Genomic DNA, 26,306 nt, shown 5'->3' with positions numbered 1-26,306 from the left:
ACCCAGAAAACCAGTCATCTCAATGTAAAATGTTGTTATTTTCATTCACAAATAGAACCAAGATGTGTCTCACTGGTCAGCTTGTCAGAATATTGTTTTCGTATAAAAAGCATTCAATTTTTAAATTCCAAATTACCACTTTCACTTTTCATCATTTCCACACCATGTATCGCACCACCAAAAATGTTATATAAATACCATACTTTCCATCTTAATTTTTGAGGATTTCTGTAGCCATTTCAGAGTTACATTCTCTGGGATAAGGTTATCAAGTTTAACTTGTACTATAGAAAAAGCAGTGATCTGTTACCCAATGAATGTGAGCATAAACATATTGAACATTCCCTGCAAAAAGTATCCTGCATGCAGTCATGGAATCTGTGTTCAGCTGTGTCATATTGTCATAAATACTGCACTTGTACTATAGATTTACCAACGTACCAAGCCAACAAAATTTCAAAGATGCCAGTGTTAAAACATGTCATGAATGTTTATAACCATACATAATCAAAAAAATCTTTCAATCACAACAATCACATGAAAAAGTGAAAGTATAATCCATATAAAAGTTTGTTTGTTTTTTGAATATATCAACGTCCCAACCAAGCCAAAAACAATGTATGAATCAAGTATCTCAGATAGAGAATGCCAAGACAGTTAAAATCTGTGTTTATAAACATTTAAAAGCATTAAAAATCTTCTCTTCTCAGTTTTGCAAAGAAGTTGGAGAAGTCCTCGCCACGTTTTTCTGTTTGTGTTTATATTTTTTTTCTCATCCATAACTCTGAGAAACTCAAATATTGCGATGAGAATAGAAGAAAAAATAAGCCGTGTCCATTCATTTTATCTTCCCTCTTTTTCGAGGGAACGTTGCCTGAGATTAGATTGAAGCAAAATCCCGTATTGCACCGTTTGGAACTAGTCTGTCTTTCCAATCCACTCTCCTGCGGCAATTTCTATATTTTATAAGAACTCTTTATTATATAAGCACTATTCCCGCGTTCCTGTGTCCAAGGAAAGACAGACGCTTGCTAGTCTACTGGTAACCATATTGTATATTCGTTGATAAACTGAATGTTATTCTCTGACCTAACATACTAAGATAAAATACAAATCGGGTTAACTATCGGATAATGTAAACGGGATACATATACATGTCCCTTCCTACTTTTTTTTTTTTTTTTTTTTTTTTTTTTTTTTTTTTTTTATACCCTAAAAAAAAATAAAACAAACAAAAGTGAAGGAAAAATATATAAAATCCTTCATTCCTATTTCATGATAAAATCGTTGAATCGAGACGGTAACCGTCTTTCTCGTGTCGAGCGTCTTGGTAAGGGAGCAGGGGAAGGAGTTGATTCCTGCTCAGTTGAATGTTCATTGCTTTCATCGTTATTTGTGATCATTATTTCTTCTTGCTGTTCTTGTATATGCGGGGGAACAATCGTGTGTTCACCATTTTCAGTTTCTTTGACATTCAACTTTCTCATTTCCGGTACTAAATCCGGAATAGCAACATCTTTGGAGCATTCTTGTGGAATTTTTCGAAGGAACCGGCGGTTTCTTAATGTTAACCTTCGGCTTCCATCCACAATAACCCTGTATTGTTTGTGAGGCAATGCTTCGGCAATGGAGCCAGTCTTGTCCCATTTGTTGGGATGGTTGCCGTGTTGGTTTTGGATCGCAACCGAATCACCGACCTGTAGGGGTTGAAGCGAGTGTCGATCCCCCTTGTTTGACAGTTCAAATCGACGGGTGTGTGTCTTTTCACGTGCGTCAGCAAGGTCGGACCATTCCCTCCTGAAAGTAATTGGTTGTGGTAGATGGTCAGGGAGGTTTCTTCCAAACAGTAGCTCGGCTGGAGAAACTCCCATGTCTGGTGCAGGCGTGTTCCTGTGAAGTAGGAGTGCTTTGGTTACTGCATTGGTGTCTAGAGAACCAGTTGGGCTGACGTTCGATGTGAGGATGCGTTTCATAGTTTTTACAGCTACTTCGGCTCTTCCGTTGCTTTCCGGTAGGTATGCTGACGATAATCGGTGTCGTATTCCCCAGTTGTTGAGGAACGTGTTGAACTCGTTTGATTCGTATGGTGGACCTCCGTCGGATGCAATTTCTTCTGGGATACCAAAGGTGCTGAAGTATCGACGAAGAATATTTTTGACGGTTGCGGCATTCGATGAAGCTCGTAGACAGGCGACTTCGGTCCAACCAGAGAAGCGGTCAGCGTAAATCAGGTATCTTTGCCCTACCATATGAAAGATGTCCGTAACGGTTAGCTGAAACGGGTAGGACGGTTGAGGTGGCTGTTCGACTGGTTCTTTCGACTGTGATGGGGCGATCTCGTTACATCTTTGGCAGTTCAGGCGTTTGTTTTGAATGTCAGAGTTCATACCTGGCCAGAAGAAACGTTGTCTCGCGTTGCTTTTCATTGAAGAAACTCCTTGGTGACCGACATGGAGCTCATCAAGAAGGCGTTGTCGAAGGGATTTCGGTACGAGCGGTATCCCCTTGGAGAAGATTAAATCATTACTTGTATATAGGCGTTCACGTAGGGACCAGAACTCGAGTAGGTTTGGTGGAACGGATTCTTTATTCGTTGGGAATCCCTCTTCAATAAGCTGGCTTAGGTGGTAATAGTTTTGGTCCGTTTGTGCGTGTTTACGGATAGTTTCAAGACGTATAGTGTCAGTGGGTTGCTCGAGGGTGATGTCCTCTTCAATGTAGGCGATATGATTGTCGATGTCAACAGATGCGATGGGTTTCATTCGTGACGTTGCGTCAGACGCAGGATTTAGCTCTCCAGGTATGGGAATAACTTTAAAATTGTACATAAGCGTTTTTTCGCGGAACTTGAATACTCTTGGATTTTCGATTTTCTCTAGAGCGCGACTGTTGAAAATAGGAGCGAGAGGTTTATGGTCGACTGTTACGATTAATGAAGGGCAGCCGAGGACGAACATTCTACAACTATGAAGTCCGAACATAAGAGCTAATGCTTCACCCTCGATAGGGGCGTATCGGCTTTCCGAGTCTTTCGTGAATCGGGAACCAGCGTAAATTGTTTTCCAATGATCGGGGCCGCAGAAGACGTCCTCTTTATTTGGGCAATGACAATGTTTTTGAAACAGGGTGAAGCCTATACCGGTTTTTGACCAATCCGTCGATAACCAGGTCTGGCGGTTGAGTTGAAAAGACTTAACTCCGTCTTTGATAGCGTCAATGATTGCTACCTTTGATTGTTGAAATACACTTTCCAGAGTATCGTCCCAATAAAATTTCTTACTTTTCTCTAATAATTCCCGAAAGGGTGCCATTACTGAGGCTTGGGCAAAAGCGTATGTAGTTTGGTTGATTAAGCCGAACCAGGAACGTACATCTTTAATGTTTTTCGGTGTTGGGAATTCCTGGATGGCTTGCAATATTCGAGCTGGTGGTCGGTAACCATCCTCAGTTATATCAAAACCAGCAAACTCTACGATGTCCTCAGCAAAGTGAAATTTTTCTGGGTTAAAGATGATGCCGTTTGATGCACACAGGTTGATGTATCTAACGCAATGCCAGAACGATTTGGTAATGTCATTATCCCAAAGGATGGAATCGTCAATACATCGAGCTACTCTAGGGAAGTCTTTGGTGATATCATCAAAGCGCTTGGTGTATCCGTCCCCGGAAGCATGGAAACCTTGAGGTGCGCGAAGGTATCTATAGCGTCCCCACTCGGTGATGAACGTTGTTGCATCGCGGGCCTCTTCCGACAAGGCGACGCTGTGATATCCGTTCCAAGCGTCTAGGACGGTTTTCTTGACTCTGGGGGGTATGGCGCTGACAATGTTGAACGGCGTTTGGGTGTGGTGCGTCTCTCGACGAGTTGCTTTATTCAGCTCCTGGAGATCGACGGTTCGTCTGGGTGTTCCGTCCTTTTTGGGGACAACGACCATACGAGAACACCATGTGGTTGGATGACCAGGAGGGATGGGTTCAATGATCCCAAGCGCCACGTCAGAATCGAGTTGGGATTTCACGGTGTACTTCCAATGATGTGGAATCGGGATTGGGGTGTGTACGGCCTTGGGTGGATGGTCTGGTAGGAACGATATGCGAAGAGGTTCACCAGTCATTACTTGGAGTTTCTGGTGTTTACATACATTAAACGCGCTACTGGCGTAATAGTCTTTAATCCATTTCTCAATGTCCATTCGATGGTCATTCGTTGGCGGAAATGGTAGTTTGTCAGGTAACGATGGACATTCTGTTCTTATCCTACAACCACACGGTGCGATGGAGGTGTCTGGTGTGTTGGGTTTAGTTGTAGTGGCGTTAACGGAAGGATCGCTGGGGAACGAATCGCGTAAAATGTCTAAGCGTTTCAGGGCGGTTTGTGAGAGGTACGTGCTGCTAACCCCTTCACATATGTATAACAGTTCCGTAGTTTCGCCGTTGGCTGTGATAATATCGACGAGGAGGGTTCCAATAATTGTTAGTTTGTTATTACCAACTCCCCTCAGACGATTTTTTGTAGGTAGAAGCCATCGCTTGGCTTGCGTAATGTTCTCGAGTATATGTGGTCCGGTAGTGCAAATCTGTGCACCGGTGTCGGCAACAGGTTTCTCGTTGACTCGTTGTGGGATATCCGGCCAGTTTTCGTTAGGCCGTAGATTCATATAAGCTTTCTTGTTTATTTTAACTTCAATGTCTAACATAGGTGATTTTTCCGGTGTGCTTGGGATAAAACGATCATCGACTAGATTGCCATGTGGAAGTCCATCTAGTCATAATGGGGATGCGGTATCTACTGCTGACAATAGGAAGTCGGCAGATTCATCGGGTGGGATTTCAATCGCTGAGGTCTTGGGGCTACGGCAGACATTAGCGAAGTGGTTCAATTTATTACAGTTTCTACAAGTCTTACCATAGGCAGGGCAGGTTGAACGACCCTTTGGGTGGAAGGGCTTTCCGCATCCGACGCAAGTTCTGTTGTTGTTGGTGGGTGGACGGAATGATGGCTTCGACTTCAATGCGGATACGTCAGATGTCGACTGATGTGGCGATTGAAATTCGGATGAAGCGCGTTCAGTCGATTCCAATGTCAAAAAACGGGTTGTAAGTTGGCTCAATGTTGTTAATATTTCCATTTCAGAAAGTACCTTCGATTGATGGGACGAATTTCGGAGACCGGCAATCAGTTGGGATCGAATCATTTCGTCAGCGTATGAAGGGGTGCATCCGTTGTCTCCACAGGTTCCAGAGCAACTAAATCTACAAAGCATAGCTTGGGCTTTTAAACGGGAAATAAATGACGTAACTGTTTCACCGTCACTTTGTTTTAATTTGTAAAAGTGTTGGCGATAAACTTCGGGGTGTACAGTTTTTACAGCTACTGACTTGATGAATCCAAGCAAGGCATTTTCAGACGCAGTAAGTAGGGTGTCAGGACCGATAAAATTAAACAACATCTCGTTTACTTTTTGAGAGCATGCAGCTCTTAGTTCGTTTCTGATGTCCTGCTCACTCGATAGGCCGGCCATCTCTTTATAGTGGCTCCATTCATCCTTGAAGATGATCCAACGGTTGTCAGTGGTATCGGCGTCAATAATGGGTCGCGTAAGTTTTGCACGTGATCTCCCTCCAACAGATGGGTTGGCGGTGGGCAGCAGTGACGGGAGGTGCGCGAACAGCGTGGTCATTGTTTTTTGCATCTCGAGGTGTTGTTGCTGCATTTGAATTATCATCTCCGCTTGACTTGGTGGCGGGGCGTCGGGTAATGGGGCGGCGGGCGGTATACCGTTATCTTGCGACATGGTCAAAACAAAATGGCGGTGTGACCACGGATGAAAATAGAACGATTTAGAATGTTTTGTAAACCCTTGGCAATAATCACGAGCCAAAGAGATATGAAAAGTATGCTAAAGTGAGTTTGTGTGTTTTATACAATATACAACGTTGCGAATTAATGCAAATGTTCAAGGTGTGCTCGATGTGACGTGAAGAGACTTCGTTTAGAAGATACAGAATGTTTGTCGTGTTTTTGTTATTGAACGTGTATAAACGAGCGTGGAACGTGTTGAATGTTTATGTTTTTAGCGAGTTCAGTTTCCACTTACGATGTTTTTGTTGATAAGAGAGTGCTTGCTTGCGTGCAATCTCACCAGTTGATAACAAAATATCCAGGAGTTGAAGGCTCACTTCTGACACCATGTATATTCGTTGATAAACTGAATGTTATTCTCTGACCTAACATACTAAGATAAAATACAAATCGGGTTAACTATCGGATAATATAAACGGGATACATATACACATATGTGGAATTTTTTTCCGACACGCTAAAGCTCTGAAGGTCGGGAAAATTTAAACATCTGGAAAGAAACGATTACGGAATCTGGCCTGACCGTGTTTGTTTTCTTTTTACAAAGCCTGGGTAAGAGTTTTGTTTTAAATTTCTTTGGCGATAAACCTTTCTAGTAGAGATCATGCAAAACAGGATTTTCTGTAGAATTTTATAACCTCGGATGTAAACAAATCTGCTGGCCATGATCACATCAATTTGTGTCAGCAGGTCTAGGAAATGTTTACGGGAGTGGTGTTCAGATGTTTGGGCTGTAAAAGTAAGACCTGCTTTTATTTTTAGGGTTTAAAATTAAGAGGTTATTTGGCTTCCCACGCATGAATCCTCATTCATATTGAATGGGAATTGTAGAAAAGAAAAGTTATCTTTTTCATTGAAGAATTCAGCTTTTTTACCACAAAAAGGTAAGCATTTTCATCACTACTTTTATTCATAAAACTTGTGACTGGTCTAGATTTTATTACCCTTATTCAGAATGTAAAGTCTTGTTTTCAATTCTTCCATATCCCCACATGCTCAAAAGTCTTGGTGAAGTTGAAACATGCATCAGTGTAGATATCAGCACAGAGGCAGTATGCTAACCTGAGATCAGATTGTGAACGTTTTATGCACACCACGCTGAAGCTCTAAAGGGATGTGTGAAAACAAACAATCTGACGAATATGCAATCTCGAAATCGTAAGGACCGCGTTCGTCTAAAAGGACTGGGAATGACAACAAAGTTGCGCGATTGTGTTTATGAATAGGGCGCCGTATTAGTTTTTATTTTTCCGGCGCACAACAAGATTCTTGTTGTAGAATTTTCCGCGGGAGGACTATTTTCCTCAGATGTATAATTTTCAAGTGCCTTTAGAGGTTAACCGTGCGCGTAAGAAAATTATGAACATCTGTTATCAGGTTACAGTATGCTTGCTGGAATAAATGAAACACCAAAAAAAGTTCTAAAAAGAGAAGATAGAGAATAACATAAGCATTGCATTATTTGTCGAGTCAACATTTCCATTCAGGGATGACGCTATGTAACTCTTGCAACTCAAATAAGAGAAACTTAAATCAGTAATCAGACATATTAAATCAGTTCAGCAATATGTGTACAGTTTTGTAACTTATCGTTTATGTAAAAGCAAAGCAGAGAGCGTTAAAGGTTACATAAAAAGATATGAAGAAACCAAGAAAACCCTTATCGAAAAGCTAAAAAACACTCAAAAATCTTCAACTGGAGTATTAACAGTCAAACGACTAGCAAAAAGTCAATCACTAGGTACACATCTTCTTCCTCGTCAATAATCACAAGTAGGAAGAGACTTCGTATAGACTTGAATAATGTCAAAGATACACCAAACCATCCACAAAGCAGGAAGGAAATATCATTACTTAAACTTTTGGCATCTTCTGGAAAGGAAAATCTGATTCCGGTGAACATTATGGTAAAAAATTGCTTGCTTGCTTTTTAACTTTATACCCTAAGTTAGTCTAATCTCGACATCCGTCTTCTAATTTTGACACCCTTCTTTAGAGATAGGAATAATATGAAAATTGGGATCGGTGAAATACAGTTACAAAATAGAAGGCTCTGTATTTTGCTCAGCATATTCTTAATATTTTCCCTAAATTGAGCCTAAATATTTTTATAAGTGCTATAATAAAGTAGAAACATGTGTTTTAGCAAAAATTACATGGTTTTGACGATGATTTCTCTAGACAATTTTTTGTGAAAAGGACAAAAACTTCTGATTTAGCAAAATTAATGTGAATAAAGTAGAATATTTCAAGTATTAAAAATGATTTAAATATATTTGATTATTATCTGATTTTTTATAAGAAAACACAGTAACTGAACTAAGCACAAAGAAATTGAAGTCTAATGAACAACACCTTCTCGAGATTATTGAATCTCAAAAAAAAGAGCTCACTAATCTAGAGAAGAAATTGTTTAATGACCCGGCGTTTCATACTGTCGAATATGTAGAGAGTAAACTGGAAAAGAAACTAGAAACCTTCCACTTCTGCCAATGTCCAAGTGCCTAATGACAATATCAAGACCGTCGTTAAAGAGGTCCGAGAGGAGGAGGCAGCAGAAGAAAGGGATAAGATCAAAAGATCAAAGAACATCATCATCCATGGTGTTGAGGATCCAATGACAGAGGATGCTACCAAAAAAGATGAAGTATGGGTGAAAACACTCATCGAAAAGCTCCACGTCAAAATTAACATCAAGTATATCTCAAGAATTGGCAAATCAGTAGAAGGGAAAAAGCGTCCCCTCATTGTTACTCTGAACAGTGAAGAAGAGAAAATGAATGTTTTTGGAAATCTCCCAGCGCTAAAAGGAATTGATGCCTATAAGGGGATGAGCATTTGCGAAGATCTAACTCCAGCTCAAAGAAAAAAGTACAAAGAGGCGGCAGAAGATGCTAAGGCACGAAATCAAACCGAAAAAGATGGAGTCTGGAGAGTGCGGGGTTTTGCAAAAAACGGATTTGGTGTAAAGAAGATAAACGCCAAAGATCGGCAATAAACCAAACACGAAAGAAAGACGAACAAACTAACAAACGAAAAAACCTTAACATACTATATACTAATGCAGACCAACTAACTACAAAAAAGAAAAAAGTGATTTCAAAAGAACAACCCGATTTCATTGCAATTTGTGAAGTAAAACCGAAACATTCGAAAAAAGAACGTCTCATACAAGACTACCACATTGAAGGCTAAGATGATGGATACGATCATTAGGTACAACTTCGGAACAGAGAAATAGAGCTATCTACGCTACTGCGAGAAACAAGGTTACAGGAAAGATCAGACGAGAAAGAAGAAGACTAGAAGAACGAATTTGTGGTCAAGCAAAAAGAAGCCCTGAGAAGTTTTGGAAGCATATCCGGAACTCAATCAAGACCAAAACGGGAATTTCCCCTCTTCTCCTTGATCCAAATGATATATCATCACTTCGTTTTACTGATGAGGATAAAGCTGACATCCTACAGGATCGGTTTTGCAGTGTTTTTACGAATGAACCTGCTGGATCACTACCTGAGTTTTCATCACGAACAGACACAGATGTAGCATTCGATCTAACAATCGACATGATCATAAAGGAACTAAAAGATTTGAATCCTAATAAATCGCTAGGACCTGATGAGATTCACCCAGTCATGCTGAAAAAGCTGGCCTTTTACATAGCCAGTCCTTTACATACTATCATGGCCAAGTCCTTCGTAGAAAGTAAACTACCTGATGATTGGAAGACTGACTTTGGCGCGGCAGACCTAAAATATTGCTTCATGAAAGCTCAAATAGCTGTAAAGGAGGCCTTAAAAAGTCGACGATATCGAGAACAAGGTCACAAAACTAGCAAAAAACTTTATGTATTGGCGAAAATGTTTGGTATAAGAATAGGTCAATCTCACTGCATAAAACTGTCTTTTTTCCATTTTCTGAAAGTCCGAAAAATTTTCATTTCCGGACATAAAATAAAAAAATCATACATTTCCGAATCGTTTTTCCGAAAAATTATCCTTTCCAAATTTGGAAACAATAAAGAATTAGTTTTCGTGATTTCAAATAGTGAGAAAGGTTTGTTTTTTGATTAGATGGAAAAGTAATTATTTTCGGACAATTATTACAATGGAAAGGATATATTTTATATGAAATAAAGTTGGAAAGGTGTTATATCCTGTTAATTTGAAAAGAAATCATTTTCGCCTGTTTTGGATTTCCGAAAAGAGCCATTTTTCTGATATAAGGATAGTGGAAAGGTTTTATTTCCTGATAATTCGTCATGAAACTATTTTCGACAGCTTTGGATTTCTGAGAAGACCCATTTTTTCTGAATAGGGAAGGTGGAAATGATGAAAATTTATTTCATGAGTATGCCCCACCAGAGAGTAGTATTATATACATAAGCCTTGTGTATTTGTAATTGGAAACAAGTTTTAGTAAAATTAGGTTATTACATAACGGAATCAGAAAGGGGGATGGGGCCGACTGGGATGTATCACTGAAGTTAAAAAAAACTTTTTCTAAATTTAGGCACATTTTGTTTGGTTTTTTAAAGGGTTAAAATTCCATAAATATTTTGAAATGAAATGTTTTTAAATGAATCGCTGAAAATAACAGATACTGTACATCGATCCTGTCAGGATAAAAATCACAATTTTTCATCCCGGACAAAGTTGTGTTTTGAAATTTTTATGATTTAGATATATTTCCTCGACTGGTTATTTGATTATTTTCAATTCTAATTTGATAATGAAAGATCCTTAATAAACATTCAGTTTTTTGCTGACATAATGTCAAGTAAACTTTTTTCTTTCTTGTCAAACCTACGTAAATACCTTTAAGTTTAAATAGGGAAACTTTGATGAATTTAGCAAATTAACTTAAGCTAAAAGTATATAAACACCCTTGTCTCTGACCCGATTATATTTTTAGCCAAAAAGGAAGGGGTTTAAATATCAATAAGGGATTTCAAGTTCTTTTGTTCACACCTCAAAACTCAAGTAAGGATTTGCCTAAGCAAGCAAGCTCAAATAGCTTTTAAAAAAGCCCTGGAAAGGTCGCAGTTAGTAAGAATAAGTTCACAAAAAGTGCAGAAAAATTAAAATTCATGTCACAGAAAGTTTTCTTTGTAATTTTGGCTCTGCAGACGAAAAATTGGTATAAGAAAAGCTTACAGGAGCGTTGTTACTAAAAGTGGTAACGGTAGGTAACGATAGGTAACGACAAGTAACGGTAGGTAACGACAGGTAACGATGAAGTAACGGTCGGTAACGATGAAGTAACGCAAGTAACGAGGGGTAACGAAAAAGTAACGAAGTAACGATGTGGAAAAAGCTGAAAATGGTGGCCCTGAGGTGTCGAACTATCAAAATTTGTAAATTTCTGCGCCAGAACTAATGGTCCCGGTGATTCTGGGAGAACCTAACGACTCTGGTTAATCTATTCAAGAATTTGGGAAATCTGATGATTTTACAGCAGAATCTGATCGTTCTGGTGAATATGACTGTGGAGATAATAAATCCAATTGTTTTTATTGTAAATTGGTGTTTGTGAATAAACTGAAAGATTTGACGGCTTTGGTGAATCAATGGTGTTGGCCAATGCAATGATGAAATAAATGGTGCTGGTCAATGTAATGATGGAATCAATGGTGTTGGTCAACACAATGCTGGAATCAATGATGCTGGTCAATGCAATGATGAAATCAATAGTGCTGGTCAATGCAATGATGAAATCAATGGTGCTGGTCAATGCAATGATGGATTCAATGGTGCTGGTCAATACAATGATGGAATCAATGGTGCTGGTCAATGCAATGATGGAATCAATGGTGCTGGTCAATACAATGATGGAATCAATGGTGCTGGTCAATGCAATGATGGAATCAATGGTGCTGGTCAATGCAATGATGGAATCAATGGTGCTGGTCAATGCAATGATGGAATCAATGGTGCTGGTCAATACAATGATGAAATCAATGGTGATGGTCAATGCAATGATGAAATCAATGGTGATGGTCAATGCAATGATGGAATCAATGGTGCTGGTCAATGAAATGATGGAATCAAAGGTGCTGGTCAATGCAACGATGGAATCAATGGTGCTGGTCAATGCAATGATGGAATCAATGGTGCTGGTCAATGTAATGATGGAATCAGTGGTGATGGTCAATGCAGTGATGGAATCAATGGTGCTGGTCAATGCAATGATGGAATCAATGGTGCTGGTCAATGCAATGATGGAATCAATGGTTTTGGTCAACACAATGCTGGAATCAATGATGCTGGTCAATGCAATGATGGAATCAATGGTGCTGGTCAATGCAATGATGGAATCAATGGTGCTGGTCAATACAATGATGGAATCAATGGTGCTGGTCAATGCATTGCTGGAATCAATGATGCTGGTCAACGCAATGATGGAATCAATGGTGCTGGTTAATGCAATGATGGAATCAATGGTCCTGGTCAATGCAATGATGGAATCAATGGTTCTGGTGAATTCAATGGTGGAATCGATGGTGGTGTACTGGTGGATACAATGCTGCACTCACCAATGGTACTGTTGTGCAGGTGAATGTAAGTTTAGGAATTGTGCATTTTTTGTAAGCATCATCTTTATAAGAAATCTATCGATAATTTTCGTTTCAAGGGGTATTGACTTTTGGCGATGGGTTCTCCCAAAGCAAGTTGGGGTTTGTGCAAAATGTGAGCATATCTATTTTTCTTATAATCATCATCTTTATAAGAATACGATCAATAACTTTGATTCAAGGGGTATTGACTTTCGGCGATTGGTCCATTCAAAGCAACTTGGGGTTTGTGCCAAATGTGAGCATATTTATTTTTCTTATAAGCATCATCTTTATAAGAATACAATCAATAACTTTTGATTCCAGGGGTATTGACTTTCGGCGATTGGTTTATTCAAAGCAAGTTAGGGGTTGTGCAAAATGTGAGCATATTTATTTTTCTTATAAGCATCATCTTTATAAGAATACAATCCATAACTTTCAATTTGACTTTCGGCGATTGGTTCATTCAAAGCAAGTTAGGGATTGTGCAAAATGTGAGCATATTTATTTTCCTTATAAGCATCATCTTCATAAGATAACAATCCACAACCTTTGAAGGTTTTGAATTTCAGTGATTGGAATTTTGGAATTTTCATTTTAAAACGCATCTTATCCTCAATGTAATATTGTTTTGTTAAATTGATTTGCAGAATGGAATGCTAAAATTTTGCTGCAATGTCAATTGCACAAGAATTAATTAAGAAACGAGCAATCAGTGAATGGCAATCAAATTGTTAAGAGCTTAATCATAAGCTGATTAAATATTTCAATTCGGAAAAAAACGAAACCGAATAAAATTAAAATTAAAATACTATTCTTATTTGAAATCGTTGACTTTCTTTGAATGAACCGATCACCAAAATTCAAAACCTTCAAAGGTTATGGATTGTAATCTTATGAAGATGATGCTTATAAGGAAAATAAATATACTCACATTTTGCACAATCCCTAACTTGCTTTGAATGAACCAATCGCCAAAAGTAAATACCCCTTGAATCAAAAGTTATTGATTGTATTCTTATAGAGATGATGATTATAAGAAAAAAAAAAAAAGCTCACATTTTGAACAAACCCCAAGTTGCTTTGAATGAACCAATCGCCGAAAGTCAATACCCCTTGAATCAAAAGTTATTGATTGTATTCTTATAAAGATGATGCTTATAACAAAAATAAATATGCTCACATTTTGCACAAACCCAAAGTTGCTTTGAATAAACCAATCGCCGAAAGTCAATACCCCTTGAATCAAAAGTTATTGATCGTATTCTTATAAAGATGATGCTTATAAGAAAAATAGATATGCTCACATTTTGCACAAACCTCAAGTTTCTTTGAATGAACCAATCGTCGAAAGTCAATACCCCTTGAATCAAAAGTTATTGATTGTATTCTTATAAAGATGATGCTTATAAGAAAAATAAAAATGCCCACATTTTTCACAATCCCTAACTTGCTTTGGAAGAACCCATCGCCGAAAGTCAATACCCCTTGAATAAAAAATTATCGATAGATTTCTTATAAAGATGATGCTTACAAAAGTGCACAATCTCTAACTTGCATTCACCTGCACAACAGTACCATTGGTGAGTGTAGCATTGCATCCACCAGTACACCACCATCGATTCCACCATTGAATTTACCTGAACCAATGATTCCACCAGAACCAATGATTCCATCATTGCATTGACCAGCAGCACTGATTCCATCATTGTTTTGACCAGCACCATTGATTCCATCATTGTATTGACCAGCACCATTTATTCCATCATTGTATTGACCAGCAACATTGATTCCATCATTGTATTGACCAGCACCATTTATTCCATCATTGCATTGACCAGCACCATTGATTCCATCATTGCATTGACCAGCACCGTTGATTCCATCATTGTATTGACCAGCACCGTTGATTCCATCATTGTATTGACCAGCACCATTGATTCCATCATTGTATTGACCAGCACCATTGATTCCATCATTGTATTGACCAGCACCATTGATTCCATCATTGTATTGACCAGCACCATTGATTCCATCATTGTATTGACCAGCACCATTGATTCCGTCATTGTATTGACCAACACCATTGATTCCGTCATTGCATTGACCAGCACCATTGATTCAGTCATTGTATTGACCAACACCATTGATTCCATCTTTGCATTGACCAGCACCATTGATTCCATTATTGTATTGCCCAGCACCATTGATTCCATCATTGTATTGACCAACACATTTGATTCCATCATTGCATTGACCAGCACCATTGATTCCATCATTGTATTGACCAGCACCATTGATTCCATCATTGAATGACCAGCACCATTGATTCCATCATTGCATTGACCAGCACCATTGATTCCATCATTGCATTGACCAGCACCATTGATTCCATCATTGCATTGACCAGCATCATTGATTCCATCATTGCATTGACTAGCAGCACTGATTCCATCATTGTTTTGACCAGCACCATTGATTCCATCATTGTATTGACCAGCACCATTTATTCCATCATTGTATTGACCAGCACCATTGATTCCATCATTGTATTGACCAGCACCATTGATTCCATCATTGCATTGACCAGCACCATTGATTCCATCATTGCATTGACCAGCACCATTGATTCCATCATTGCATTGACCAGCACCATTGATACCATCATTGTATTGACCAGCACCATTGATTCCATCATTGTATTGACCAGCACCATTGATTCCATCATTGTATTGACCAGCACCATTGATTCCATCATTGTATTGACCAGCACCATTGATTCCATCATTGTATTGACCAGCACCATTGATTCCATCATTGTATTGACCAGCACCATTGATTCCATCATAATATTGACCAACACCATTGATTCCGTCATTGCATTGACCAGCACCATTGATTCCGTCATTGTATTGACCAGCACCATTGATTCCATTATTGTATTGACCAGCACCATTGATTCCATCATTGTATTGACCAACACATTTGATTCCATCATTGCATTGACCAGCACCATTGATTCCATCATTGTATTGACCAGCACCATTGATTCCATCATTGCATTGACCAGCACCATTGATTCCATCATTGTATTGACCAGCACCATTGATTCCAGCATTGTATTGACCAGCACCATTGATTCCATCATTGCATTGACCAGCACCATTGATTCCATCATTGTATTGACCAGCAGCACTGATTCCATCACTGCATTGACCATCACCACTGATTCCATCATTACATTGACCAGCACCATTTATTTCATCATTGCATTGACCAACACCATTGATTCATACAAAGCCGTCAAATCTTTCAGTTTATTCACAAACACCAATTTACAATAAGAACAATTGGATTTATTATCTCCACAGTCATATTCACCAGAACGATCAGATCCTGCTGTACAATCATCAGATTTCCGAAATTCTTGAATAGATTAACCAGAGTCGTTAGGTTCTCCCAAAATCACTGGGACCATTAGCTCTGGCGCAGAAATTTACAAATTTTGATAGTTCATCGACACGTCAGGGCCACCATTTTCAGCTTTTTCCCCATCGTTACTTCGTTACTTTTTCGTTACCCCTCGTTACTTGCGTTACTTCGTCGTTACCGACCGTTACTTCATCGTTACCTGTCGTTACCTACCGTTACTTGTCGTTACCTATCGTTACTTACCGTTACTAACCGTTACCACTTTTAGTAACAACGTACAGGAGGCCTTAAAAACGTCAAAGGTAGCCAGAAAAAAGGTCACGAAAACTATAGACACCTTAACATTCTATTGGGAAAACTTTGACCTTTTTGGTCGTTTTTTTTCGGGGGCGACCGCCTCCCCTGCCTCCCTCCCCTGTGGATACAGTAGGCCGCTTAATGAACGCAACCAAGTTTTCTAAGGAAATTGAATCATGGTTTGCGCCGACAGAAAAGATGTGCCTTTCCGTTTTTCTAAAATCAATCCTTTTCTCTTATTCGCCCTAAAATTGACAATGAAATCAAAATCGCAGGCAAGTTAATATATGCTCATTTCAAAGGGGCTTTGAAGGCCTAGAACTTCTGCAAAAGTGTTAGAAACTTTTTTCCAGTGAGGTCTGAATTTAAGCCCTTTTTTGACAATTGTTTTTCTACCAGGATGACGAGCGGGTGGGAGCCAAATGGGCCACAGCGAACAAGCCAAATCAACATACAGTGCCATTTGACCAAGTTGAGTCAGTACGTCAGACATGGTGAATAATAACCAAACCACAAACTGCTCGTTTGGTTTCACGAAATACGTTCTCTGTCACGTTTTTGTATCGTATGGTGGCTTTACGTGCAACACTGTCGGTACTGTATTCAAGATTAGTAACTTGACCATACGTATAATCCTTTGATATTGCTGAATCAGTCTTCGTAAAGATGACAACATCTCCAAGTTGATGTTATCTGTTTGGTACCATTTTCGTTGCTTCATCAATTTTGGAACGTGGGCAATAAGCCAAATCTCGAGCCAAGACTGATAGATCTGCTCATTTGCTTGTAAGATTTTTGATGGATTGTCGGTGTATATCACGTTTCCTTCAGGACTTCTATCATTGTTTCTTCCTAATAACAATCTATTTGGAGTTATAAAGTCCATGCATTCGAAATCACCAACGATGTTACCAAGGGCGAGTGGTAGGTTATTGATCGTATTTGCCATTGTCGCAGACAACGTTTCCCACTGTAGGAGAGACAGTTTTTCCTTGTGAGCGATCTTCTCGATAGATGCATTGATTTCACGTATCTTCCTTTCCACTTTCCCATGCATATAGTGTCCCTGCACAGGACAGACTTGATATTCGACTTTGTGAAGCTTCGTCAGGTTTGATTGGACATCTTGAAGGTTGAGGTTCATCTCCTTGCATGATTTAACCAACTGACTCCCTTCATCACAAAGGAGCTTTTTTGGAAATCCTCTGTCACATGCAAATCTTGTGAATGTCATGATGAATGATGTTGCTGAATAGTCATCCGTTGTTTTAATGCTGACTGACAAAGTTGAACAACAAGACAAAACTACAAGCCAGATTTTGATAGTCTTCCTTTTGTTTTGTGGTTGATAAGCCAGGTAAGGTCCTGATAAGTCGATTTGTGAGTAAAAGAAAGCTGGTGCTATGGTGAGATTATATGGTGGAACTGGTCCCATTGCGATTTCGACTGTGCGTTTCATCAGGTATCTGCACCGTTGAAATGAATCACGAACTTGCTTGACTTTCTGTAGAACAAATCGATGAGTTGTTTTGTATGATACAGGAGAGTACCTATCTAAAACAGACACACAGAAGTTTGACGAGCTTAAGTCTTTCATGACTTTGGTGAATCTTCCCACGATTGAGATGCTTTGATCAGGAAGTGTACGACCAGAATACTTGAGTGTTCCATTTTGTTCTCTTGCGATGTTTTCGTACTTTGATTTGTTGGGAACTTTTTGATTTCAGATGTTCCTTTCTGAAAATAGTACTGATCTGCTGATGTTAACTCCTCTTCAGATAATTCCCCATTAAGCTTTGATTTTTCTTTGCGTAGATTGTTGCAGTAGCGTAAGATGAATGCCATGATTCGGATGACTTGATGGAATGAATCGGCATTTGGAACCAAGATGTAGGAAGAGAACTCGTATCTCTTCTTTATTTCGTCACTGTTGAGACTGACGTGCACTTCAATGTTCTTGCAGATTCGAGTTTCCTTATTGACTTTGGATAGCTCTTTGTTGGACAATGTGATTTCTTCAACACGCTTTGCTTGGAATTGACTCTTTTCTTGTTTCATCCAATCGAAGCCATTGATCCAGAATGATTCTTGACTGACATCATTCAAAGTTGCTCTTTTCCTGGTTCCTATGTCACTTTATTTTACGTGCAACCAGTCATCTTTGCTTGTGAATCGATTGATCTCAATGACACGACTTCTGACCCATTGTCTGAGCACTTTTTGATCGTTGGTTATCCAATACAGGGATATTTGGCTGTCTGTAAACTTTGTTGCTGATTTGAAGTATCATTTGAGCGATCGTTGAACAACTTCTCCAGTGTGGGTAGCCATTAGAGATGCATAAACTTCAGCACGTGGTAACGTCATATCGTTTGGTACGAGTTTGGTTCTTGAAAATGATAAGTGGCAGGAATAATGACCATTCTTGCGGAGAAATCGAACGTATATATATACACAGATCAATGTTTTACTTGCATCTCCGAAATCCAACGTTTCGATGTTAAGCGATACAGCATCGATAGGCACGATGGCACGTTTGAATTTGATGTTTCCAAGTTCTTCCATCATCTCGAAATGTGATATCCAAATTGGTCGTAGGCTATCTGATATGGCATCTTCCCAAGTCAATTGAAGATTGGATAACTCTTCGATCGAATTTCATAGCAGCGATAAGTGGTGATAGCTTGCCAGTAATGTCGAAAACTTCAGCCGCCTTTGATGCACAGTGGCGACGTGTGAGTACTTCTGGGATGATATTGGTTGCAACTGAACATTTCTTTCCTCTTCTCTTTGGTGAGAAGTTCAGTTCTAATATTGAGATCGAAACTTCATCGAACTTTGAGTACCATTTCATACCACCGACTGCCACTGATACTCCATCGTCAGTGAGGTGTGATGGTGGATCTGCACAGGATAAGGTGATTCCTTTGAGCTTGAAGCCTCCTTCGTTTGTATGCTTCCTATGTGTTGATGTCGCTAGAAATACAGTCGTCGACGTACACATCCTCCTGAAGAATTCGATTGGCAGCTGGATATTGATCTTTGAAGGTTTCGGAAACTTGACGCAATCCACGTTCAGCATGGTTACCGCTGGAACGTATTCCGTAGATCAGTGTCTTGATTATTTTCTCTCTGGGAATCATTGATGGATTTAGTTCATCTTGCTATATGTAGCGTTGCAACGTCCAATGCGTTGGGTCGAGCTTGACAGTGTTGTACATTTTACTGACGTCACTGTGTAAACCAATTTCATGGATGTACCATCTGATCATCATCTCCTGAAGTTTGTTCAAATTGTTTGTTCCCTTGGCTAGCAAATCGTTGCATCAAAAACAATGCGACATGGAGTGCTGAGTGATGATAACTTCCACACTGCTCGCCAGGGTATGAGGTTTTGGACGGTACTGGATTTGAGCATCTGTTGTTGGTCAGCTGGTAGATTATGAACATAATCAACAAAACCAAGATCTTGAAGTTTCTTCTCTGACGCAATAATGTCATGCTTGTCTTGTTGATTCTCGATAATGTTCGACTGATGCCTGCCGTTAAATTAACCCAAATTGTAGTTTCAATAAAATTACCTGCAAATGTAATTTCAATACACATGCTATACCATATATAGACTCTTCGTTTCCGGAATCCAAGCTTTTGATTAAAGGGTTCAAAAAGCCAATTAGACTTGATTTTTCTAAAACCAGCGGAGGTTTGCTACTTTACGTATAAGACCATCTCCCACTTCTCCTTATCGCCCTAACCATTTTTTGAGACGCTGACACGAGAAATATTTGTAAAAGAATCCTTTGTTTTCTAGAGAAAGTACCTTAATAGGATGACACAAACAGACTGCATAGATCAATTTCGGAATTTTCGCCGGCAGTTAGTCAATCTAAAAAATATTTGCAAAGGATACTCTGGATTGGAAGAGTGCGCTTCTTGTCCAAAGGTAGAAGATTTTTAATTTTGTTTAATATTCAGTAATCTTTGTAGTTCCTCTCAAACATACAGAGCTTGATCCGTTTTAATAACTAAATATCGCAACAATTGCAAGGTGCGCGAAAATTTAAGATTGCGCGAATATCCTTTTTCTAAGTGTTGCGCAAAAATTAATGAACTTAAGGTATTTCAAACTTCAAACTCGAGATTCTAGCTTACTGTTTTGATAACTTGCTTGTCGGAACTATATTTATGAACCTCTACACTTTTGATTTTCAAGGAGAATGGAAGTGTGTTCTACAGTCTTGATGCTAATTTTGGTCTTGTGTTAAAAACATCCTCTTCAAAGACGAAACGTTTAGCTTCAAGATCAGAGGATTTATCTAAGATGAAGAAATAAGCAACTACATGGACAGCTACGATGATTCTGTAAAAACTATGGTAAATGCAAGTTCGAATTTAACCTTCTTGCACTGAATCAGAAAAACCTATAACTTCAGAACTTATTGCGGTCTTTTGCTTTACAATTTCTGTACTTATTTGGACGGTGAACTAAGGCAAAAACATTTATTTTTTCCTAGACCCTGATGAATCCTTATCATTATTTTCTTTCAGGCTGGCAGTAATCATAGATCAAAGCGAAAAACAAACAAACTGAGTGTTACTGGAATTTTTGGCGCTTCTTGTCGACATGAATTCCCTAAGGTGTTTTTGAACATGAGGCACGGGGAAAAGTAAAGGTTCGTTTATTTTTGGTCATCTGCTCTTATAGGATATTACAATCATCCTAGCTCCAATAACAAAGTATATATTGTGCCGAAAGTTAAAAAGTTATCCCATCTATTTTATTTGATTTTCTAGATTGGGTTATGCTGTGTTTATATTAGAACGTTTTTTGAAAGAAACTGCTAATAGAAACTTGGATGTCCATGTCAGCTGAAATCACATCTCAAGGTATCATATATTTTTGGAACTTTCGAAAACTTATTTGGCCCTTTCTCTTAAAGAAAATTAATGATTTATCTGGTTATCAGAATTCACACAATTCTCCCCCCGTTTTTCCTAAAATCATTTTCAAGAAAGACTGAAATAATGGGGTCTAACCACTTTTTTTTTATCATTTAGAAAAATAAACTTTGTGAAAAGTTTAAAGATTTCCAATTCGCCATCCCTGTTTTTCATTCATATGGTCATAAAGGAGATTGTCAGGTATTTGGTATTTTCTGAAAAGTATCTTGAAATGCAAAGTTTTGATGGGGATGAAATGTATTCAATGAAAGAGTAGTATGCTAAAGATGTGAAAACCGAAGCCATACAGAACATTTTTGTAGTCTGCCGCAAACGAAATCATCTAGCATTGTTACTCTTTTGGAAAATGCTTTCTTTTCATTTATCTTAATATATGTTAAGAACTCAATTCGAAGACTCAACAGCTTCGGCCTAATGGATCGGGAGCACATGGAACGTCTTTGGTCTTACCTCAGATCTTTCTGAGCTGAAAATGTTAGAACTTCTATAGTCCAATTTTTGAACCTCTTAGAAAGGCTAAATTATTCGTTCAAAACTAGGGTCAAAAACTGATTACAGCCTCCTCATATGAATTCCATAACATAACATAACATAACATAACATGCCTGTTGAATATTTAAGGACATTATCTCGTGTTTCTCTATCATAACGCTAAGGAAACTCTAACTTCGTGCGAATCTGAAATGCAAGCTTTATGTTCCGGTCTACCTGGTAAGTTAAATTCATTGCCATAAATATGAAATCTTTTTGACATGTCGCCACCATCGTAAAGGGTGATGACATATAAATCCCTCTGTACACTATGTCCATGTAACTGTTTTGTGATGTTTGATGATTTTTTAAATTTGAACATTGCTTTTAGATCAGAAGTGTTCGGATGAATGAATCAGATTTTATCGACTCTTTTTCAGTGGTGGTAAATAAAGAAACAATCAAATCATGGAAGGTGGAAGAAGACATCATGGCAAACAAACCTCACCCTCAAGAAATAGGTTAGGAGTATAGATTTGCTTTACACAATAATCATGTTTGAAATAATTGTACGCTAATTTGAACCCAATATTATCAACAAATAGCAACAAGTAACTACCTTATAAGCCTTATAAAGCACCTTAATCATAATAATGATAAAAAAGCTTGTTGTACATAAGTAGAAATTCTTAACTTGAAATCAAATTGGTTGATCCTCCTGAATGAGTTCAATAGAAATTTCAAACACAGAAGCGACTTCATTTTATTTTCATAAAATCAAAATTTATTCAAGACGTTTTGGTGTCATCCGACCACCATCTTCAGTTTAAAAACATTGAAATGAAAATTTCTAATCTGAAAATGTTAACAAATTGTTTTAAAAAAATGTACAAACGAGGATAATTGGTAAGATCAAATAAAACAATACGCTATAAAATCTGCTATGAAATCAATTAATAAATAAATAAATTAGCAATAAAACGACTCTCAAGTGAATATGTGTATAGGAAAATAACGACTAATTAAATAACAGAATAGGTTTTGATAGTCTTTGAACATTTATCATGGGCTTGTATTTTCTGATAAAGAATGCCTCACAAATTTTCCGGTGATCCTCTATCATAAAATTATTACCTAATATGGTAAAGTCTTTCATTTTAACTTTTGTATGTCCCCGAGAGTTTGAATGTTTTAGGACATGACTATTTCTATCTCTTCCACTGTGATCATCTACTCTTTCTTGTATTCTTCTTCCTGCTTCACCTATATAGGAAGCTGGACATTATGTTTGTGTTCGGTTTTGGTTTTATCCTTCACACTGAAGAATGATGTCAACTGTTTTCCTTTGAATGCAACTTTGGCAATTGCTCTATCATCAAAAGCTTTCTTAACTGATTTAATAATTTCTTTCCCAATGATTTCACATTTTATTCCGGCATAGGGTAGAACGATTTTTGCTTCCACAGGCTTTGGTTCATCTGATTTATTTTGGTTTGTTTGTGTTTGAGTTTGTAGTTTACGTTTCACCTCCTTTATACTTTGGTTTATAACTTTGTGTGGGTATCCATTGATTGTGTGGAATACCATTTTCAAGTGGTCTAGGTCAGCTTTTAGGAAATACGGTTTATTGCAGATTTGGTAAGCACGTTGAATAAGCATTTTTAAAGTACCCTTTTTCCATGTATCAGGGGCAAACGAGTTCCAGTTTATATAGATATCTGTATTCGTTGGTTTTCCGTAAACTGTAGCGTCAATTGTTCCGAAACGATTTATGAGAAGGACATCCAGAAAAGCAAGCATATTGTTCACTTGCTTTTCACTGGTAAATTTAACATGTTCATTTTTATTCAATTCTTTGAGGATAATGTTATCTTCACCTTTCTTAATCACACAAAAGGTATCATCAACATATCGTTTCCATATTTTCACATTGTCTGACATTTTTGGTACGATATTGGTTTCTAGCACAACCATGAAGATACCAGCAATAACAGGTCCGAGGGGTGAGCCCATTGCGACTCCGTCAATTTGCTGATAAGTTTGGTTGTTGAAGGTAAAGTGAACATTTTATCAGAAAATACAAGCCCAGAATAAATGTTCATGACTATCAAAACCTTGAAACTTTTGTTATTTAATTAGTCGTCATTTTCCTATACACATATTCACTTGAGAGTCATTTTATTGCTAATTTATTTATTTATTAATTGATTTTATAGCATATTGTTTTATTTGATCTTACCAATTATCCTCGTTTGTACATTTTTTTAAAACAATTTGTTAACATTTTCAGATTAGAAATTTTCATTTCAATGTTTTTAAACTGATGATGGTGGTCGGATGACACCGAAACCTTTTGAATAAATTTTGATTTTATGAAAATAAAATGAAGTCGCTTCTGTGTTTAACTTGAAATGTTTTTTTTATTTATACATTCCTACTATTGTAAACTTAGAGAATACAACAAAGAACTGTCCCTGGTTATGTTAAGCACTATGACATCTGATATTGAAGTTCACAAACAAAAATCAAAAGGTTATTACGACCATCTATTACCTTTCAATAAATCGATATTTCTTTTGCCATATCAGTAAAGATCAAATATATTTGGTGTCTATTTGGTTCCAATTGCCTTAATACCATATTTATTTTCAATTCCCATATTTTTCCCATATATTATATTCGATTTCCTATATTTGTATTCAATTTTCCATATTTACATTAAAAAAATATTACCAATAACAAAAGAATTGTCAATAAAACATTTATTGCCAATAACTTTTTCTTCTTATTCAAAAAGTTTTCAGCACATGTTGAATGTATTTTCTCTCTTTAAAAAGACCACGTGACAAAATTCGGTAATTTCTTAGATCCTACAAAAGTCACGTGATTTAATTCGAAGTTCTTTAGCTGAGAAATAAGCATTTAAACTGTGTCTGCTTGAGTTCGTTTAAGTTGAGTTCTTTTAAGCAAACATAACGACGCCAATGATCCCTGACCATTTTTTTATTTTTATTTCCCCAAAGTACCGACCTACATTTTAAGCACAAAAGTATATAAAAAAAACCCAAGTTTCTTCCCTTTCTTCACAGATGAGAACCGCCCACCAGGTTATTTATTGGGACTAAAATGCTCTTCGCTATATACTGGAACCCTATTTGCCAAAATTATTTGCAGGAAGTTGACTTTGATTCTAGTCAGTTCCTCTTTATGACATCTTTATGACCTTTTTCTATGACATCTTTATGACCTTTTTCATGACTTGATCGGGCACTCGTGTCATTCGAAAAGAAGTATCAAATAAATTCAAGATGGACAGTATCCTCCCCAGAATATAAAGCGCAACACGTCAATTATATAAAAATCAAATCATCCGAAATGACTAGTACGTTACATGCTCCGAACGACTGGTGTTGTTAGCTTTAAAAAACGATATGCAGGTAATAATTTCTACAACTACTTCAAGGGAAGAAATTTTGGCAATCCATCTGAATTGATCCTCTCAAATGACAGTTAGATGCATGCTTATTCGAACTCCTATAACTCAAATACTCACTTAAGCTCGAACATATTCTTTGCCTCTATTTGCTCTATTTGAAAAAGTTATTCGAAAAATCATTAGATCGAACAGCCCCAAACGCTAAAATTTTAATCATGTAATTGAAAAGCTTACAAAAATTCGACTTGTTTTCGATCAAAATTTTTTGACTATCGATTATCCATTGATAAAATCTCCCAAGAGAGTTTTGATAAAAGAAAGCGGATCTTGAAACCCCCATTAAGATCTTTCTGAAAACTATGAATTATTGGTTTTTCAAATTTAGAAATTTAATAATGAAACTTTTTTTCTCAGATGGATCGGCGATAGCTACACGTCTGTCAAAACAGATCAACAAAGCATGTACGGAAATTAAAAACATTTTGGCATCCTACAACTCTATTAACTCTGAAATTTCTAATGGATTCAAAACAATCCAGTATACTGTAGCTTTGGAAGTCAAGTCAAGTATTTATGACCAAATTAACTTTGTTTCTCAAGTAAGTTAACTTTTGCAGAATATCATAGAATTGTAATCATGAGTCACAATTTTCGTCTACAAAATAAGTTGAAATTTCTATTTTCTAACAATATATCAGCTCACTCAAGTTATTTGGAAAATATATACCTCTTACGAAAGACAGTCTAACGTAGAACAACATAAAATTTAACAATTCTTTAGATTAAAAAAATGACATGCAGATGTCGCTTCTACTTTTAATTTGCTTATTTATGCCCAATACATGCCATTAAACGAATGTTCTCCAATTTCTGTCATTTGCAGGAAGTGCACTCATTCAGTTCTACATCAGAAAGCAAAGAGCTATCGATGAAGTATTTCTCGTGAAAAAGGAAATGAAAAACACTTTGCTTTATTGGCACAAACAAATTGAGCTGCTTTGTACCGCAGCCAATCTGAAATCTTCGTTTGGTTTAAAATACTTATTACTTGAACGATTGCATGCGGTAAAGGGGTTTAATGAGGAACTCAAGAAACTTTTCTTACCAATCATTGATGGTACAGATTTTGAATTCCTGGACGAGGAACCTTTGATTGAAGACTATCAATTTGCGGACGAATCTTCTAGATAATGTCCATCAAGAACTCTATATATGATTGATTTCATCATCTTTCCATTCACAATGTATCCCGAAATCTGAAATCAATGTACTAATCATCTAATTTTTTA

The 26,306-nt window shown here is 37.6% G+C and overlaps 3 protein-coding genes and 2 long non-coding RNA genes across 5 annotated transcripts in view; 2 read left to right on the top strand and 3 right to left on the bottom strand.

Annotated features, from left to right (window-relative positions):
* The window catches only part of LOC136815453 (N-alpha-acetyltransferase 50-like), a 431,221-nt gene that overhangs the window by 256,428 nt on the left and 148,487 nt on the right, over positions 1-26,306 (bottom strand). The gene's annotated exons all lie outside the window — the stretch shown is intronic.
* Positions 16,699-17,583, bottom strand: LOC136815391 (uncharacterized). The gene has a single exon (XM_067071830.1). The coding sequence runs from the start codon at positions 17,581-17,583 to the stop codon at positions 16,699-16,701; it is 885 nt and encodes a 294-aa protein (XP_066927931.1).
* LOC136815380 (uncharacterized) lies at positions 20,439-21,035 on the top strand. Its single transcript, XR_010847711.1, has 3 exons — positions 20,439-20,522; positions 20,697-20,821; positions 20,943-21,035. It is a non-coding gene; the product is annotated as an uncharacterized lncRNA (long non-coding RNA).
* LOC136815390 (uncharacterized) lies at positions 22,845-23,594 on the bottom strand. Its single transcript, XM_067071827.1, has one exon. It carries the CDS (start codon positions 23,592-23,594, stop codon positions 22,845-22,847), a length of 750 nt encoding a protein of 249 aa, XP_066927928.1.
* On the top strand, positions 24,844-26,299 carry LOC136815369 (uncharacterized). The gene is made up of 3 exons (XR_010847708.1): positions 24,844-25,018; positions 25,432-25,616; positions 25,901-26,299. It is a non-coding gene; the product is annotated as an uncharacterized lncRNA (long non-coding RNA).

The sequence above is a fragment of the Clytia hemisphaerica genome, unplaced genomic scaffold (genome assembly GCF_902728285.1).
Source record: "Clytia hemisphaerica strain Z4C2 unplaced genomic scaffold, Clytia hemisphaerica genome assembly, whole genome shotgun sequence".
Lineage (NCBI taxonomy): Eukaryota > Metazoa > Cnidaria > Hydrozoa > Leptothecata > Clytiidae > Clytia > Clytia hemisphaerica.
This window is presented reverse-complemented; position numbering and strand designations above follow the sequence as displayed.

What these genes read in the sequence shown, in the direction of transcription:
- LOC136815391 (XM_067071830.1), bottom strand. Translation starts at nt 17,583, where the DNA reads ATGGGACCAGTTCCACCATATAATCTCACCATAGCACCAGCTTTCTTT.
- LOC136815390 (XM_067071827.1), bottom strand. Translation starts at nt 23,594, where the DNA reads ATGGGCTCACCCCTCGGACCTGTTATTGCTGGTATCTTCATGGTTGTG.